Here is an 18,707-nt window from a genome sequence, read left to right as displayed (position 1 = left end):
ATGGAATCTAGACTTATATGCAGATGTAGAGGTACCCAAGTTAGGCTGAACACAGAACATGAAATGAATGTTTCTATAAATATGCTTTATGCTTAGATGAATTATAGTCACCCAAAATGCACCTAATGTGCACACATCTGGATTCATCCAGTTTTCTTTTAAACCCCTACAATGCCCGTGTTATATGCTTTTGACCTATCCTTGTACCAATGTAAGGGAAACTATATTATCATTTATAGATTTCCTAAGGAATCAGTGTGCCGAAACTAGTATGTTCAAGCTGTATAAATATCCTACACTGAGTTTGTCCATTATGTAGCACCAACTGAGTAGTGTATGTTTGACATCTTGTGGTTCTAGTGATGTTTACATGACAAACTATATATTTAACTGGCTCATGAGCCTTTAAAGATAAGGAAGATATCCTTATCTTCCTGCAAGGCAAAAAACCTCGGGGTCATCTTTGACTCCACACTCTCCTTCTCTCCTCATATATCTGACGTCTCTAAGAAGTCACACTACCAGCTGCACCTCCTTAGAGGTATTCTTCCCTTCCTCTCCTTCCCCCAGAAGCTCACTGTCTCCCGAGCCCTGGTTCTCTCGAAGCTGGACTACTGTAACAGTCTCTATCTTAATCTGCCTGCCTCCACTCTCCGCCCTCTGCAACTCATCCAGAACAGAACTGCGAGACTTGTCCTTGGCCTCAAGCCCAGGGACCGTATCTCTCCAGGACTGAACTCTCTACACTGGCTCCCAGTGGCTGCGAGGATTAAGTTCAAAACCCTCTGCATTGTCCACAAGGCCTTCTGGGGCCTGGGGCCTAAATACCTGCAACTCTCTCTTCCTAAATATCTTCCTTCCCGAGCCCTTCGCTCATCCGTCTCCAACTCCCTCAGGGTCAGCCGCTTCTCGAAGCAACAAGCTGGGGGTAGATCTCTCTCCGCGGCAGGAGCCTCCCTCTGGAACAGCCTTCCTGCCTCCCTGTAACTTGAGGAGAACCATCTCCGGTTCCGGAAGCACCTCAAAACCTTCCTCTTTGCTTCGGCTTTCTCTCTCCCTCTCCCCTGCTAATTCTTCACTAAATTCTGCACTGAATCTGAAACTTGGCCACTCTCACCGACCTCGGTCCTGGGCCCAGCCACTCTCCACTTGCACTGCCTCCCTGGCAACCCCTGCACTGCGGGACTGTGTCTGTATCCCTACAGCCCCCCCTTCCCAGCACTTGTCTGCACTTACCTTGCACTTGCCACCAGCTGGCCCTATTTATTTATCTATTTATTTCTATTCTACTTACCTTGTACTGCACTTTTCCCTTCCCCCTACCCCTGCACTTGCGCGGTCTGAATGACACCTGGCCTAGTAGGATCGTTGTCTGTCCTCTCCCTGTTCCCCCCTCCCTGCCTCGTCGCGCCTTGAAACACTTGTGTATAGGCGCGTTACAAATGCCATATCATATCATATCAAGAAGCAGCACCCACACTATCCATACTGATAGTCTTAAGAAGAGCTAATGTGTTTATACGTCAACGTGCACACACTCTTGAAGAATGATTCCAATCTCGGTATATCCATGCCATTTGGGCTCTCCCCTCCTTAATCTTGTGCATTACATAAAAATTGGCTTGTACCGGTTGTAATTTTCATACTGAACACAGTATTTTGCGTAACCGCTCCCGGAAAAATAAAACCTTGGGTATGAAATAATGCAACCAATACACACTTTACAGTATCTTCATAGCCCTTTGTCCAGGAAAATGCTTGTGTGCAAATGCGATTACAAGGTTTCATGGAAACCCATCTGTTTTAAAATCTTGCTCAGACCGATTTTCAGGGGAAATTATGTCCCATTGGCGTGTGATAGAGAAAATCAATATTTATACGTGCATAATCATATGCGCACGCATTGGTGACGCGCACCATCGCAAGAGACACGCTTTTCGACAAGTTGGTGCACTTATTTTAATGTGTGGATGGCTGCTGCGTAGCAGATTAGTAGCTCCTGTTTGCTACGCCTCCCAATAGGGTAAATTAATCTCTCCCGCTCCTCATGGAATGTTGTGTTTTCCAGCACTACTGAGCCGCAGTTCCCGGGCCGACTCAATTTTGATTCTGATTCTAATGCCTGCTACAGGGTGCCGCTATGGACATCCAGCGGGCCCCCTAGAGTGCTCTGGACCCCAGCACTCGACAGGCCCAGTGCCTGTGGGGGTTGGGGCCTGCCCTATCCGGCAGACCCCATGGTGCTATAGGACTCCAGCACCATTGAGGGTGGGGGCACAGCCAGCCAGGCCCATGACTGTGCATACCTCTGCCAACCGTGCTGGCACGAGGGTCCAACGGCATCAGGGAATGCAGGTCTGTGCATCCACTGGTAGGTCTGCAGGCCTACATGAAATGAGACACGGACTCACTCGTTCATCTTGGGAGTCTGCAGCTGCTCTGCCACACGTGTCTGCAGAGGCTCCTTTTATTAGCGTGGGCCATGACACAGTCATGGCCCATGTTAAAAGGGCAATACACAGGGGAGAAAACATTCTCCTTAAAGGGGCAACACACTTGGGAGGGTCACACACCACACTCCTCCTTTTTCATAACAAACAAATGTTACTAAAACATAAACAATCCCCTCCCCCTCTACAGAACGACATTACTTAGGCTACTTCAGATCGTAGGATCAACAATAAATAGGATATGCCACTGCTACACACATGGGGCTCACATAGTTAATGGACATATCAACATGTAACCCGCAGGTGACAGACGCGGGGTTCAAACTGCTGGTGGGAATGTTGACAGTTCGACCACATACTTCAAAACCCTTCATTAACCTGGGGTCAGTGGAACCTCCACCACTGAATGATGCCATTTCTAGCTGCTGGCACCATTCAAAGCATCCCTACAACCTTACGAGAATACCGCTCCACATCCATTTAACTTGGGACATTTTAAATACATGCCTTCCATGCAGACCTCCAGCATTTAAACACATGGTTACGGTGTCATCTCCGAGTACTTGCAGGATTTCAGGAGACCAGTTCACATGGTTCCAATGTCCGTTCAGGATAGTCATCTGCACGGGTCCAAGTCCGTTGATGGTACAGTTCTCAAACCAGCAAAGCCGCACCTGGGGGTCCCAGGGGCCACATTGGCTTAGTCCCTTGATGTTAGGGCAGGCAGTGAGATGCTCGTAGCATGGCGTCTAGATGTTTATATGGCATGGGGTGACAGCATGTTACTCACCCCCCGTTTCCTTGGTCTCGCTCCCGCAGGCAGGAGTGTCACTTTACTGCAGTGGCACAGGAGTGCGCACAAGCACTCTTGCAGAACTGCAACCCTCACTTGCCCATCGCGCTTCTTCTTGGTGGCGAGTGTCAGGGCAACAAAGATGTTTGTTGTCCCGGACACAGGTGACAAGGCCACCTTCCCCGTCCCAGGCAGGAGTCACTGCTGTTGGTGGGGCAGTCGTCCTGGCCAGTTCTCCCTTCTCTTTTTCCTCTGGCTGGATGGCTGGGTAGTTGGCGTTGCAGTTCAGGGCTAGCCGGAATCGCACCTGGGGCCACATCAGCCTGGGTCATGGATGGTGGACCCGGTCGGGTGATACTCATGGCAGGGCCACTTGCAGGGCACACAGCACAACACTCACTACTTCCGTCGCTCCCCACGCAGGATTTGTTGACAGGACGCTGCCAGTGGAAGAGGGTGCACAAGCACTCAACTTTGAGTTGCAACCCACATCTCTATCTGCCTTGAGCAATTGCCAGCTCAGCTCTCCGTGGCAGTCCTATGCTCGTCACGGATGCTATAGGTGCCATGGAGCGCATTATTTCCACCTTCCTCTCTAGCCTACGTGGGCTACTCCATTCATTCCCCCCCGGCCCCTAAGCAGGGGTGCTGCTCTTACCCTCCGCTCTTTCCATGGATCACTATGCTGTCATTTCCATGGAAATGTCCACCCCACTGTAGTGGGGGGTACGACTCCCAGTTCCAGCACTGCTGTGCCCCCTTCATACACACTCCTCCGGTGGTGCTCCAACCATTGAAGCAGGACCTGTGCAAGCATAAGGTATAGAGCAGGTGCCTTTTCACAGCCCATGGTTGCTTGGACCATAGATGTCACCTACAACGTCCAGACCCTGCACTTGCGAGGCAAAAGGATCAGCTTTTAGTATCACAACTTCTCACCGGGTATACAACTGTGGACTCCTCTCAGTACTGTTCCTATCCTTTCAGGTACCTGAGCAGCGATTTACGATTGTCACCTCCAGTGGCCTGGGGCATAACGGGAAACGTTGGCGTGGAGCACTATGTTTTTACCTTTGCTCTGAAGTTGGGAGCACACAGAGCACTGCTGTGCCGCCCTGGACCTTCATCCTGCAGCTGGGCCTCTGTTCATAGCACTTGATTGAGTTCGCTGCCAGAGGCCTGGGATACGACTGGGTTCCTCAACATTTACTTTTGCTGCCACTGCAGTGCGCTCATGGAGCACTGTCCTTGTTCATGTTGTTGCCTCAGAGATGGTCTTCCAGTGTGGCTCTCGCATCTAGTGAAACAAATCATATGTGTGCTACCGAGCACCATTTTTCAACACAGTCCAGGATCAAGATCACACTCCCTTTACCACGCAGACTGTTGGAGGTGGAAACATGACTGGACCATTGCTTCTGCAGCCTCAAACCTGCTTCTTTTCTTGCCCAGCTTTTGTGTGAGGCATCAGGTGCAAATGAAGGGCGGTCTCTTTCTTCGCCCCATGCACTGCCACTGATGGCAAGACACTTCCCTTCCTGGCATGTCTTCGGAACACAGTCACGAACGGGCTGCTGGCAACCTTCCTGCGTTAAGGCCTTGGCCACACTAGAAGGGGAAATGCAGCGGAACTGTCGCTCAAGCTATCACTGTCAAACTGCTTCCCAAAGTGTTAATACGTGCCTCTCAGTTTCAAACGCAACATTGGCATTTTACTGACAGCAACCATCTCCTGGGCATGTAACACTATTGAAATTGCATGGTTCTCGCCTTTCATGTTGGCAGTCCCTTATGTAGCATTGCACTTTGCCATGCAGCTCTGTTCTTCTTCAGCTGAAATTCAGTCAACCCATACTTTATTTTAATTGTTTTAACCCAAACTTCTACTCCACTTCTCTTCTGGGATATTTACTTATGGGTCAGATGTTATTTGGAGGTGTAGATGAATTGTGTCTCTAGTGAGAAAACTCGTAACATGCTCTGCATTTCAGCTGGTCATTCCGATGCGAGTGGTATTTAGCAGGAGGTGGTGGGAGGAACAGCTGCACTACTCTGGAACACTGCCTGAACTTTGAGGAACTAGGACACACCAACGGGGGCAGCCACGTAACTTTCTCTCCCCCATTTTATCTTCGAAAAGCTCCGAAAATCGGAGTGCTCCCATCTGCACCGGCAAGGGGGTGGGATCTTCATAGGGCCATTTGCCTGGTTTCTTTTTCCAGCGACATTGAGTCCTTCTCTTTCACTCACCGCCAGAGGCCCGGGGTCTGTTGGGAGTGGCAGACAGATTTGTCACCTTTTTTATCCTTTTTTATGCGAGAAAAAGTACTCCGAACTTCACTGCACCTCCCCCTTCACAGCTGGGCTTCCTTTCACACTGCCCTGACACCAGAGCACTGTTGCTTTGCTTGTGTGACCCGCTTAGCCTTCTTCCAGCACCTCTAGGTTCCCCGGGATCATGTGGGGCAGGCGGTCTCCTGCGGTGCCAGTGCCGACACCGGAACTCATCATTGCTCCATGGGGTCACCTTCTGTTTCGCCCTCCTTGCCCATATTTATGGACAGACATGGGTGGGCGGGCACATGGAGTCTTAGCCTGCGGGGTGGGGCAGGGTACAAAGTGCGCGCTGCACCTTACCTCCCCCGGGTTAGAGAACTCTGTTGCAGTGCAGCAGAGCTCTGATGTGGAGTGCCTTCCACCTCTGCGGGCCCCCTGGCCCGGGATCTTCGTAAGGGCTCCAATGGGCAGTCACTTGCAGCATGCGGGAGCAAAGAAATGATTTGTCAGCAAAACCCCAGCAGGGGCTCTCCCCTCCCATATGGGGGTTGATTTCCATTCCTTTTTTTCCTTGACGGGGTGGGGGCGTCGGCCACGCCGCCCCTGCCTTCCTCCATTCACATCTCTTCTAAATAGGGCACAGCAGGTAATCGGGCGGGCAAACAACATCGCAGGGCTTACAACCTTGGTAGTCAATGTTACAAGGGGGCGCCATGGACATCCAGCGTGCCCCCTAGAGTGCTCTGGACCCCAGCACTCGACAGGCCCAGTGCCTGTGGGGGTTGGGGCCTGCCCGAGGCATCCGGCAGGCCCCATGGTGCTATAGGACTACAGCACCATTGGGGGTCGGGGCACAGCCAGCCAGGCCCATGACCGTGCTGACCTCTGCCATCGTGCTGGCACAAGGGTCCCATGGCATCAGGGCATGCAGGCCTGTGCATCTACTGGTAGGCCTGCAGGCCTACATAAAATGAGACACGGACTCAGTTGTTCCTCTCGGGAGTCTGCAGCCGCGCTGCCACGCGTGTCTGCAGAGGCTCCTTTTATTAGCTTGGGCCATGACTAAGGGCAATAGACAGGGGAGGACACATTCCCCTTAAAGGGGCAACACACTTGGGAGGGTCGCACACCACCACGCCAATCATTTTCAATATTAGTAGCAATGGTACCTCACAGCATTTGATGAACAATCTGTTTTCACTTTAAATACTGTTTATTGTTTTTGGGTAGGACCCCTTCAAACATTTGGGAGAACAATTTAAGTCTCCAGATATATACAGTTTTCTTTCATGCCTGACAATTGGCACATGATTCATATTGCCCCAATGTAATACCAAGAGGATGGGCTAATAGCAGCCACAGCACACAGTTGGATTAATACGCTACCGAATACCGACACTGTCATAATATAGGTTTTTTCCTTCAATCTTGCAGGGATATATATGGAAACACACCCACTGTGCCGTTAATCACTGTAATATACCAGCACAATCATGCCGGCGGGGTAAGCCTGACCATTTCTTATCCTGCACACTTATCAGAGACAACCTAGCATGCTCAAATCATCTTCTTATTCCGATTCCCCAATTCTCTTACAGTACCTTATACAGAGATACCCCACTTGTGAAAACACTACCTAACACTGGAAAGATTATCTAGCCATATCGAACAGGTTTGTTTTCTCGGAGCTCCGCAACGCTGATTATTGCTGACATAAATGGATTTGTCAAGGTACTTACCAGTTGCCATCAAATACATTTCTTTCAGGCCGTCTATAACACTTAGCATCGGTGATAGTGGATGTTCCTTGAAATTATCACTCAATCATAATGTTCTCCCATAATACTTTTACATTGCCAAATATTACTCACTACCAAAAACCATTACACTTCCAAGGTCTAACCTCACCATTCAGGTGTTAATTATAGGTATGGAATTTTTGGGTGTTTCTTATTCCATATATTTTTGATCACTGGATTAGAACCAACCCAAGACCCGTCTGGAATTTAATCAATATTGATGGATGATGGCTTTTTGCAACTAAGCATCCCTTCTCCATTTGTTGCCATCCCCGTCCCCGCCCTCCTAAAACCCACAAATGGAATGTATCAATAATTTACATGTCTATTAGCATACAACCGTTACATTTATTTCTTCATGTCATGTCCATTATTCAGCCTTGACAAAGACAGTTTGTCGAAAACATGTGTCGTCTGTAGGGCTGAACTGTTGATTTACATGGAATTTTAGTGCTGTTAAAAAGGAATTATATTGCCGTTAATTAAGCGGATCTATTGATTTGTGTTGTTGTTATTTGACTTATAAAGTAATCAAGTCTGCTAATCTATTCCTGAGAATGCAACATAATGTATTAGGCTACCGCAATCGTCCAGAGCCACCATGTACCCCTGCTGAAATTCGGCATCTGGATACGTGCCCAGGCCGCTGGCGTCATGAAACCCTTGGGCTAATGCTAACAGGTCAGCTTGGTCGTTGAAAAAAATAGACACCTACCGACCCTGTAAATATGGGATCAATGTTCCCCTTGTCATCGCCCTTTTCGGCGCCGAAAATTGATTGCATGGATTCAAAGAATCCCGACCTGGCGAGTGGAGCAAAAGATCTGTCGCCGATAGTCTGTGCCAAAGGTTTTACTTCTGACGCCGATGGAGCGGCCGTAGACACCGGTTGAGGCTTGGTTAATACAGGGACGTCGGGGACGTCAGCCAACGCTCTAGAGACGGACCAGCTGTCAATGCTTTAAGAGCCTTTTTCAGCGTCAAGCCCAAAGGCTTCTCCGACGCCAATGGCGTTGACCGATTGGCAGGCGTTTTTGAAACTTTCCCACTCTTCTTGAACTCTCAGGCATACCTTTTTCCGACAACGAGAATGGACTTGTGTCGGTGGCGGAAGACAAAGAGTGGCTCCTCGAGTGTGACTGCTTTTTCGCTTTTTGACAATGCTTTTCCTTCTCCTTGTCAGGAGTAGGCCTTCCGTTTCTGCCTCGGGGGACCGGACTAGCGACTGTGCTGGAAATTTCAGGGGACGGCCGGCCCAGAGCAAGTTTGGCGGCCCACTCACGAATGGATTTAAACTGCATTTTGGAGCACGACACACATCCCTCTGTGTCATGATCTGCACCCTGACACCACAGACAAATGTCATGCGGGTCGGTCACTGGCATTTTGGAATGCCAGTCGGTGCACATTTTAAAGCCTGAAGTCCCGTGAGTGGACATCGTGGTCGAGGACTTGAGAGGAAAATATGACTATTTAGTAAAAAAACGCTGAGTTGAAGACTCAATGCTGTGCTCCCGAAGCAGTGTGCAAGTGCGTGGAAAAAAGGAACTGAGGTATGGGGCATAGTGATGTGGTATATATACACGACGCCCGACGTCACGTCTGGAACCGACAATCGAGCACTGAGCACGACGGATCGACGGCTGAGTCGAGGTCCACTACGCCCCCCTGTCGAAAAGTTTCTGAGCAGCAGAGCTGGATGAGGATATCTATCAGATGAGGAATCTGCGGGAGAAAGGCAATCCATTGAAATATTGATTTCATTTTAAAGCGTGGACACAGGTGATTGTTTCTTTCCAATGGATTTCAGAAAACAATCTGGGACAAATAAATCTGAAAATAATCAAATTTCTATTGAAATTGTGAAATATATCTAAATGATAATTTGATATTGAAACAAAAGATGTATGACATTCACATTTTGTTTCAATATCAAACTATCATTTAGGTACATTGTATTATTTAAATAGCAATGTATTTCTATTGATGAAGCAGTTTTCTGAAATGAAATGGGACGATGGCCTGCCACTGACTGGGGGTGAAATGTTCCCAGATGACGAAGGGAACCAAAATCCGTCTGCAAATCAATCTTTATTGAGAGTAGGATTGCCAGTTCCAGCTTTGTGGAGAACCTACATTTCTTGGAACTTGGTCTGAAACTTTGAAGCAGACATTTTTGTAGCCTCAAAAGCTGGAATGCTTATGGCTATGGCCAGTTCACAGCAGCATTCTGAAATTAGCGCACTGGCCTTACAATGAATAACTGCCACTGGATGGAACAAACCAGGTTGCAATATCAAATGGCACATTAGGCTTTTTTTGTCAAAATCATGGTGCACAGACAATACACATAACTGGGTGTTTCTACTTTCATCCAATGCCAAGTTCCTGGCTCTAGAGGTTGTATCGATCAGGTCGATGCTTATTTAAACCTGTTGCAAAGCCACCTCTTTACATTTCAGCCTTAAAAAAAAATCCTATGTACTTTCAATTGGAATTAGCGTAGCACATTATAAGTTCAATCCAGCTTTATTCGACATTAGTCTTTAGCATGACAATACAAACAGTACGAAAACACACTCAATCCAATTAAAACAATTAAATATATAACACATTGAAAAATTGCTAGGAATAACAGAACATTTAAATCCATATTAAGATCAGAATAAAATTGATTGATTACGTATAACCGATCCTCTATGTATGGATTTTCTGGTAAATTAGGATATATTTAATTCGACTGTCGACTACAAAGGATCAAGGTCTCAACTGTGGAATGAACATTAAGAATTTTGAACAGCAGAAATAAGTGCTTGGCCCTTATAGCTCTTTAACCTTCACAAAACAATAAAAAGTAAAAATGGTCTCCTCTTCTAAACACCACACAAGACAAATTGGAGAGGGACCAACTACTTTTGAACTTTGCAACGCTCAGAGCATTTGTCCTAAATTGTAAAAAAAGGGAGCAGGCTAAAGGGGGTCCGATCATATCAATATATGATTCAAAACCACATATTTGTTTGCTCGACAGATATAAAGAGCCTGTTCTCAATCAGGTACACCTATCCTCCAACCCTCGGTATGATACCTCTTTCCCCATTAGCAGTTGTAGGATTTGTCCACAAATGCTCCAAATCAAGGGCCAACAGGCCCTTCTTAACATGCGTTACCCACGGGAGGGAGTGTTGCCCCTTAACTGCCCTCCTGTAACCAATGCAGACTCTGGGGGAAAAACTAGTCCACAAATGGATAATTAATTCTAAAGGGTTTTAGATTTGAAAACCACTTGCTGAAACATTTCTGAAAGACCAATACCTTCATTAAAGCTGCTCATTTTACATCCAGCCATCCAAGCAGTCTTACTTGCTCAGCTGGACAGTGGCAACGCCCTCTTTGTATCTACCCCAGGCACTAGCCTAGAACACAGACCATAATCCAATATGCCACTGCCTATCTTAAAGGTAAAATTAAATTCACCTACGTCACCCCCATCAAAGAGCTGCACTGGCTGCTTCTCTAGGCTGCTTAACATTCAATTTAGCGTGCATAACCTTCACTTTAGCATGAATCTCACACAAGTAAGCTAAAACGGCGACTTCTAGGTACAAAAATTGAAAAACCCAACATCTCCAGATGCCAACAGAAGACAAAACATGTTTTCATAGCCAGGCTGCAAGACAAAGACGCAAAAAGGAGAAAACAAAAAAGCAGAAGTTATGCATTATTATGGTGTCCAGACATTTGGTCGACCTAAAACTGGTCGAATGAGATTTGGTCGACGCAATTTGGTTGAAAACCAAATGGTCGAATTTTTTTTTTAATTATATATTTATTTTTCGGGTTTTTGTTTTTTACAAAAATGGGTTTTTAGAAAAAAAGGGGGTTTGGGGGGGGAACCCCCCCCCCCAAAAAAAGGGGTGAAAATAAAAAAAAAAAAATCCGACCATTTGGGTTTCGACCAAATTGGTTCGACCATTTGTCTGGTCGACCAATTTTTTTCGACCAAATGTCTGGTAACCCATTATTATGCTGGTATAATATTCTGACACATCAGGATGGTGATCTCACGCTCATACTTTACAGGACGCTAGTGAAGACTAACTCCAGAAAGAACACATAAGGTGCATTTGATCACTGGAGCCCAACATCACTTATACTGCTCCTCACAAACACACACCCATTCCTCATTGCGATCTTCGCAACCTTTTAGAGCACAGGGCATAGCAGTTTTGCTAGATTTGCAGAATGTGAAAACCCATTGATACATTTGTATTTATTATGTTTATATAGCGCTTTACACCAAAGCGCTTTACATTACAACAGCAGTACTACATTAGAATAACATAGAAGCATAAAATTACAAAACATGAGACAATCAAAAACAGTATGTAGAACAATTTACCTATGTCAATAAAAGAGAAATCGAGCAGAGGAAGAAAAGAGGGAAGTAGTGAGGGAAGTCAGGGCGGGGGAAGAAGAGAATTCAAGGGGGAGGGGAAGGAGGTATAAGAGAGAATGGGGAAGATAGGGAGATGTAAGAAGGTGGGAAGAATGAGGGATGAAGGAGAGAAGTAGGGGAAGTAAGGAGGGAAGTCAGGACAGGGGGTGAAGAAGAAAAGATTTCAAGGAGGTGCGGAAGGAGGAGTAAGAGGAAATGGAGCAGATTGACAGTTCCAGTGTAGGGGGGCAAGGAGCTGAAAGGATCGGAAACGAGAAGAGGCACAAGGAGATGGAGAAACAGTGAGTAAGAAGAGATCAGCAGATCAGAGGGAGCGAGAAGGAGTGTAGAAAGAAAGAAGCGAGGAAAGGTAGGGGGGAGCAAGATCATGAAGAGATTTAAAAACGAGACAGAGGAAGTTAAATTTAAGTTGGGGGTGAAAGGGAAGCCAGCCAAGATAAGAAAGCGAAGAGGAGATGGAATCATGAGGAGCAAGAAGACAAAAGGTACAAATGGCTGAGTGGTACAGAGATTTGAGGGGAGCAAGATGAGAGGCGGGGAGTCCAAGGAGGAGAGAAAAACAATAGAAAAGATGGGAGAAGATGAGAGAAGAGATTAAGAGTTTAGTAGCATGGAAGATGAGGGAGGAACGGATTTTGCGAACATTGAATAGGTGGTAGCGACAGGCACGGAACGTAAGAGAAATGTGGTGGGTAAAGGAGAGGATGGAGTCGAGGTAGAGGCCTAGATTGCGAGCAGAGATAGGGAGGTTAGTAGGGGGAAAGAGAATAAATGAAGGGGGAGAGGGAGGAGGTAGCATGTTGGAGGGGAAGTATAAGACTTCAGTCTCATCAGTGTTGAGGGGGAGAAAGTGGGATGACATCCAGTTTTTGATGGCAGTAAGACAGGAAGATAAATTAAGGTGGAGTTCAGGAGTGAAAGAAGAGAAGGAGAGGTAGAGCTGGGTGTCATCTGCGTAGAAATGGTGTTATATGCCGAAAGAAGACATGGTGGGGGCAAGAAGGGAAGTGTAAAGTGAGAAAAGGAAGTCCTACTTTTTGGTAGGTGCCTCTGAAAGTATGTTTTGCTAAGGAGAGAGGAGAGACTGAACGAATAAATAAGTACATAAAGTCAAGATTTGTTTCTTTGGTTCATTATCGAGCAAGCCTAGAAAACCGTGCTCCAGGTGGAGATTCTAGGGCAGTGTCAGATAGGTGACAGGGATTGAAAAAAACAGACATGACTAATAAATGTACTGCAAGTTCATTAGGGGATCTTTACAATGGAACAAAAATAAGGGATTTATTCACATGCCTAAATTGTAAGGATCAACCAAGCGATCAAGGCAGCTACATTTCAGGGAAACCAACTCTACAAGAAAAAGTTAAGGTTCAGGATGGCTTCTCCTTACTCGCGCTTGTCTCTGGGTTTCTTTTTGACAAGCCTTTTTCAAAAGTATTTACCAGGCTTTCTGACTTCTGTGGTCTTGTGTGTCTCCCCTTTATTCACAACTCCAGGGTGAAGGGTTCCAGCACCCTTCGTCTATATTCTCTCCCTTGCTCCCTCTTTTTACAAATGCTCTAGTCTCCCACTGCCAGGTACCAGTCCTCTTCTGGACACTTTGTGGACTACCTGGGTTATCCAGACAACAGAGCCCTGGCAGATTCTTTGGCAAGTCCCAAAGGCACAGAAGAGGTTGGTAGCATAAGAGGGCGGCCATCTACACTGCTGCTTCACTGCAGAGGTTTTAGCCAGAACCTTAGACCTAGCACTTTTCCTTCTGTCCCCTCTCCTGCTTCCTGTTATTCTCTCTTAATCGCATCCTCCCTTATTTACTCCTCACATAAGTGTCTAGCTTCTCTATTCTCAGCTTCTTCCTTCACCTCTTGCCTTACGTTACACTGCCTACACCTTTCACCCTGCCTTGGACCAGTTTGACTCCCCAATTTGTGCTCCCAAACAAAGGTTCTGCCTCTGCCTGGACCAACACCTTGTATTCTCCTCTTCCTGCCTCCTTCCCAGTGTGTTTTTCTCTTTTGTTAACACCACTCCTAATTGCGATTTTACTAAATTATGACTTCCAGTCACCTTCTTAAACTTCTTCCCCTCAGGATTATGCACCTCCTCTTTCTGATTACTTACTATGTTTGACCATCTCACTCCCTTTTCTGGCCTCCAGTTCCACTTTCTGTTATTGACTCCTGGTATACTTTTCCTGTTACCCCCACATCCTTCCTGGAGGCTCCTTCCCTGGTGTTCCCTTCCCATTTTCCAAGCCCAAGTGTTCCCTTCCCACTGCCCCTCTTGGGATCCCTTTTCAACTACCACCATACTTAATACACCACTTCCTTTAGCCCTTTCTGGTATCCCTGTACTTCTATCTCCCCCTGAGGTCCAACTTTTCCCCTATTGATCATTTTTTTCTTTGGCCACCACTTTCAACCCACTTAACTCTTGTGTCAACTGGGCTTTCTTCCTTCACAATATCCCATTTCACTCCTCCACTCTGCTTTCTAGGTGGGGCTTGTACTTAAGCTTGAGCCTTTGCGCTCGCTCCTATTCCTTGTTCCTCTTCCAAGATCCCGCTTCAGTCTTGACACTTGCGCCTGTTCCTTGCAGCTTGTGGACTCTCACTCCTTCCCTGAGGCTGCTCCAAACTCCGGCCAGTTTAAGCGTTCATGCTGGCAACACCTTCTAGACTACATCAGGTGTATAGGGACTCCATTGCTTTGGCTGGGATGGGGATTGGATGTTTGCTCCACCCTGGAGGATGTCTTACAGATCTGATGTGGAACTTGAGAGTGGCTCATTCACCCAAGGGGAAGTAACACAGTTTGCCACAACCTGCCTTCCAACCTTTCTCTGGGTTAAGGAAACTCGGGTCTCTCTTCTATGGTATGTGTTTTTTCTAAAATTAATCTATTTTGCAACTCCCATTGCGCTCTCTTTGCAACCTACATTCCGAAATGGATGTCGTTCGTGCCCCTTTGACCTGCCTACTTCCCCCTCACCCCTCTTCAATATCCATGGGACAGCTCCGGAATCCCTTTCCTCTGCCCCTCTCTCCACCAGCTCATGTCTTCCAATTGACAGACACTCCTGGATCCCCGCAACTACCACCTTTCCAATCCCATTTTGCCTCCTTCCCCAACCCCTCCAATACCAAGGCATCTCCCCCCCTGCCACCATGACATATCCCTACTTTCTGTCCACTTATTGCTACTCTTCAGCTCGCGTTATTCCTTGCATAATTGGCTTTTTTACACATGTTAAATAGAATACATCTATTGTGCAAAGAAGAAAGCACACCTCTTCAGGCATTTGGTGTCCGGATTGGATGGTGGGATTGGATGGTGGGTCCCACCCCTGAGGATGGCTTTCAATCTTCATGTATTACATGGACTGACTATTCTCTCCTCTAGGTCGGTCCTCCCTCTTATGGTCATGCCCTGACCCTGGTGCCAATTACATTCGATACAGTGCACCATCAGGTACTACTGGATGCTTGGCAGCGGCCGGCCTGTCAGATCAGGTTTTGGCCTGGTTTGCTTCTTTTTTGGCCAACTGCAGTCAAACATTGACACGGGCCTCTTTTTTCTCTGCGGTCTCAATCTTGCTGTGTGGGGTACCCCAGGGATCAGCCTTGTCCCTCGCCCTTCATAACATCCATATTCATCCTCTTGTTTTGCTCATCCACTCTTTCGGCTTCAGGTGATACTCCTATGCTGATACACAAATCATTGTCCGGCTAGATTCTTCCCAGCCGGGCCTCGCATCTCAGCTTAGAAGTTGCCTGTTGGCCGTGAGTAACTGGATGGGCAGCAACCGGCTGAAGTTGAATGGGGACAAGACAGAGATCCTGGTGGTGTATCCCCCACGTGGCCCTCAGGCGGCTGTCTCTATGCCTGCTTCAACTTGGTCTACAGCCTTTTGGCCTATGGAAATTGGCCCATGCAAACCCCCCCCACCCCCGATTTCGGAGGTTAAGAATTTGGGAGTCATTTTCTCTGCTTCCCTGTCAAAGGAGGGCCATCTGTAAAACAGGATTCTTTCAGCTTCAGGTCCTTCGTAAGGTCTTACAGTTTCTTCCTGTACGACTTAGGCCGTTAGTTACAGTTTAGTAGGCTGGATTATTGCAACTCTCTTTTCTTGGCCCAACCCCTGTATCTTCTCCATCGTTTGCAGCTCCTTCAGAACTATGCTGCTCGTATTTGAACTGGTACTCCATATGGTGCCCATATCTCTCCTGTCCTTCGTTCTCTATATTGGCTCCCAGTTCTTCAGCGGGTTCGATTTAAATCAATGGTGATAGTGCATCAGGCTTTCTGTGGTTCCGGTGCAGAGTATCTCCAGGAGAAATGTTGTCCTTATGTGCCCGCTGGCGAATTGCGATCTAAGGGTGCTTGTCTGCGCGTGATTGCCCGCAATCAGCTTGAGCGGGTGGGTGGCCGCTCTTTCTCTGTGGCGGCGGCGGCAACGTTACCTGTCTCTCTGAGGGCTACAGAGAATCTTCCTTCCTTTCGTCGGTTGCTAAATACATATCTGTTTTAAATGTTCCTTTTCATGTTAGTTTAATCCTCTTAACCTTCCGGTTTCCTCGTAGCGCCAAGATGCTTCGGCATGCGTGCGCTTTATAAAACTAATTAACATAACATCAATCTGTTCTAAACTGTATGAGTGCAGAGGACTTGTGCAATGGACGGCTGGCTGGCAAGGTTTTCCGTGTTAATTCAAGATGCTCCATTTCACTCTGTAGATTAGTACGGGAATGCTGCATCTGTGCAAGGGGAGATGGGCGAGCAGGTGTTGCTGGACTGCTTTTCCTCTAAGGAGCAAGAGTTGTTATGTTTGCAATGCGACCCTCTTCTGCCCAGAAATTGAGATTAGATGGGGTGGGGTGGTTGCGGGGAGGGGGTGACATAAAGGGATCCTCCCCACAGAACATCTGGTTCCATCATTCGCTAGCTTGGAGATGTATCTGGCCACCTTGGCCAGCCCACTGAAGGTCATCAGGGCAAGGCAGGCGACTGTCTGGGAACTAAGATGTCCAGAGCTTGCACTGCCTTTTCCATTACCTTAATACTAAACATAATGGGGCAAAGGATTTCAGTGCCCTCTTGTTCAAAGTAGTTGACAGTGGTATCATTACTTATTTTTTAGAAGGAAATGTTCCGTCATGAGGATATGGGTTATGTGGGTTGTGAAATTAGAAAGACAGCTGGTATAGGTGTAGGTGCTGGTATGGAATCCGTTACAGACGCCAGTTTCAGTATTGTTGCAGTGCTGGAACCTGTGGAATACCTGGGTTTAGATCATTCATTTTTCATTTCATCACATTTAAAGCATCCAAAATAAGGGATATTGTCTGTCCCATTCAAATGAATAGAAACACAAGAGTTGGAGGTCTATGCTAAGCACTATTTGATCACAAATCTTAAAATGTTCTATTGATGGGAAAAGTCTTGACAGAGCTAACACAGGGAACAATACGTGGAAATAAATTGGTAAAAGAATGCTAAAGGAGATTGAAAAACACCACAACTGAAGTTGGGAGGAAAGAATTTGGCAAAAGAATCAACACAAATCTCTTGTGAAGTACATGCACACCAAATAAAACCGCAGCTAAATAGACAGTAAGAAAATGCCTTAAAATCAGCATAGTCTGTACAGATGTTGGGGGCCAATTCAAGATGATTGCGATATAATATGACAATAGAAAGGAGGCATTTACAGATAGGCTCCAACAATAAACAAAATATAATCAAGATTTAACATTCTGATACTCATGTTATTTGAATATGCACTAATCCACAGCCTACCAGTGTCATTTTCTTCTTCATCCCCAATGCTGAATACAGGTTTCACACCGCGGTATGGCTTTCCCAGCCTGTCGCTGCTGCTCACGTGCCTATCAATGAAATAAAAAGGGAAGCCTTTATTTTTTGTCAATGCTAGCTTGCACTATGGTTCAAGTGACATGCAAATGCATGAGGTGGCACTTTTTTGCTACACTTAATGACAACTGCTAAATATCAGCTACAGACAAGCAAAATGCTGCTGGCCCTTATAGCGAAAGCGGTAAAGTGTTATTTGCCAACCCAAACAACACCCCCTCATAACAAAGGCATTAGGGCTGTCAGTAGAGTTAATGAATCAAGAGAAAGCGACATTTTGTTCAAGAACTTTCAAAGCACTGGAAAAATAGTTACACATTTGTGTGCACAAAAATGTAATAGAAAGTGTAACATCTTTTTTTTAAACAGAGAAGTCTTCAAGATGAGAAACTATGAAATCATCCTTGCCATCCCATTAGTGTAGACCCAGCTTTGGACGTTCTGTGAGCATGGTTTCTTTTGTGATGGCTATAACTGCATGGTGTACTACCTTTTTTATTTTTCTCTAGCAGGTAGAAGACCTGTGTGCAAGTGCAGAGGTGGCACAATAGTCTGCGGGAGTCTGTCCCCATTGTTCAAAGACACAGAAAACTTATAAGGTATTGATATATGACACAGGCAGACAAGATTTTAAAATGCTTGCTTTGAGCAGTTTGAAGATCATTCACATTTTCAAGAGAGCGAATAAAATAACTATGATAAACAACATCATAGCGATTGCACTACATATACAAATATACATTTTGTCGCCAGTATTGCCAGTTTTATACAATTACTGCCCAGTATAACCTACATACCTTGGGTTCAAATTACAGTAGGGCCAACTGAGCCTTTCACCCTTCTGTGGTCAACACACAGTTTCATGTGTGTATGGTATTTCCAAAGTGCAAACCCAGCAGGTGAGCAAAAAAGCACTGTACATCGGGGACACTCACAGGAATTGAATGAATGAATGAATGATAGTTTATTTGTATAGTGCCTATACACGTGTTTCAAAGCTAATTGGTTACAAACAGGGTGCAAGGATAGCACAAGAGCTGGGATGGGTGGGGAGAA

The 18,707-nt window shown here is 46.4% G+C and overlaps 1 protein-coding gene across 3 annotated transcripts in view; it reads right to left on the bottom strand.

Moving 5' to 3' along the window:
• TBC1D23 (TBC1 domain family member 23) overlaps window positions 1-18,707 on the bottom strand; it is a 1,631,981-nt gene that overhangs the window by 269,042 nt on the left and 1,344,232 nt on the right. For all 3 annotated transcript variants that reach the window (XM_069637239.1, XM_069637242.1, XM_069637241.1), the window contains exon 15: window positions 17,577-17,665. In XM_069637239.1, coding sequence (XP_069493340.1) covers window positions 17,577-17,665 — 89 coding nt within the window. The remainder of the gene's footprint in view (window positions 1-17,576; window positions 17,666-18,707) is intronic.

Source organism: Ambystoma mexicanum, chromosome 7p, assembly GCF_040938575.1.
Source record: "Ambystoma mexicanum isolate Mex_15411 chromosome 7p, UKY_AmexF1_1, whole genome shotgun sequence".
Taxonomy (NCBI): Eukaryota; Metazoa; Chordata; class Amphibia; order Caudata; family Ambystomatidae; genus Ambystoma; species Ambystoma mexicanum.
The sequence above is the reverse complement of the archived record's forward strand: the minus strand, read 5'-3'. Positions and strand labels throughout refer to the sequence as shown.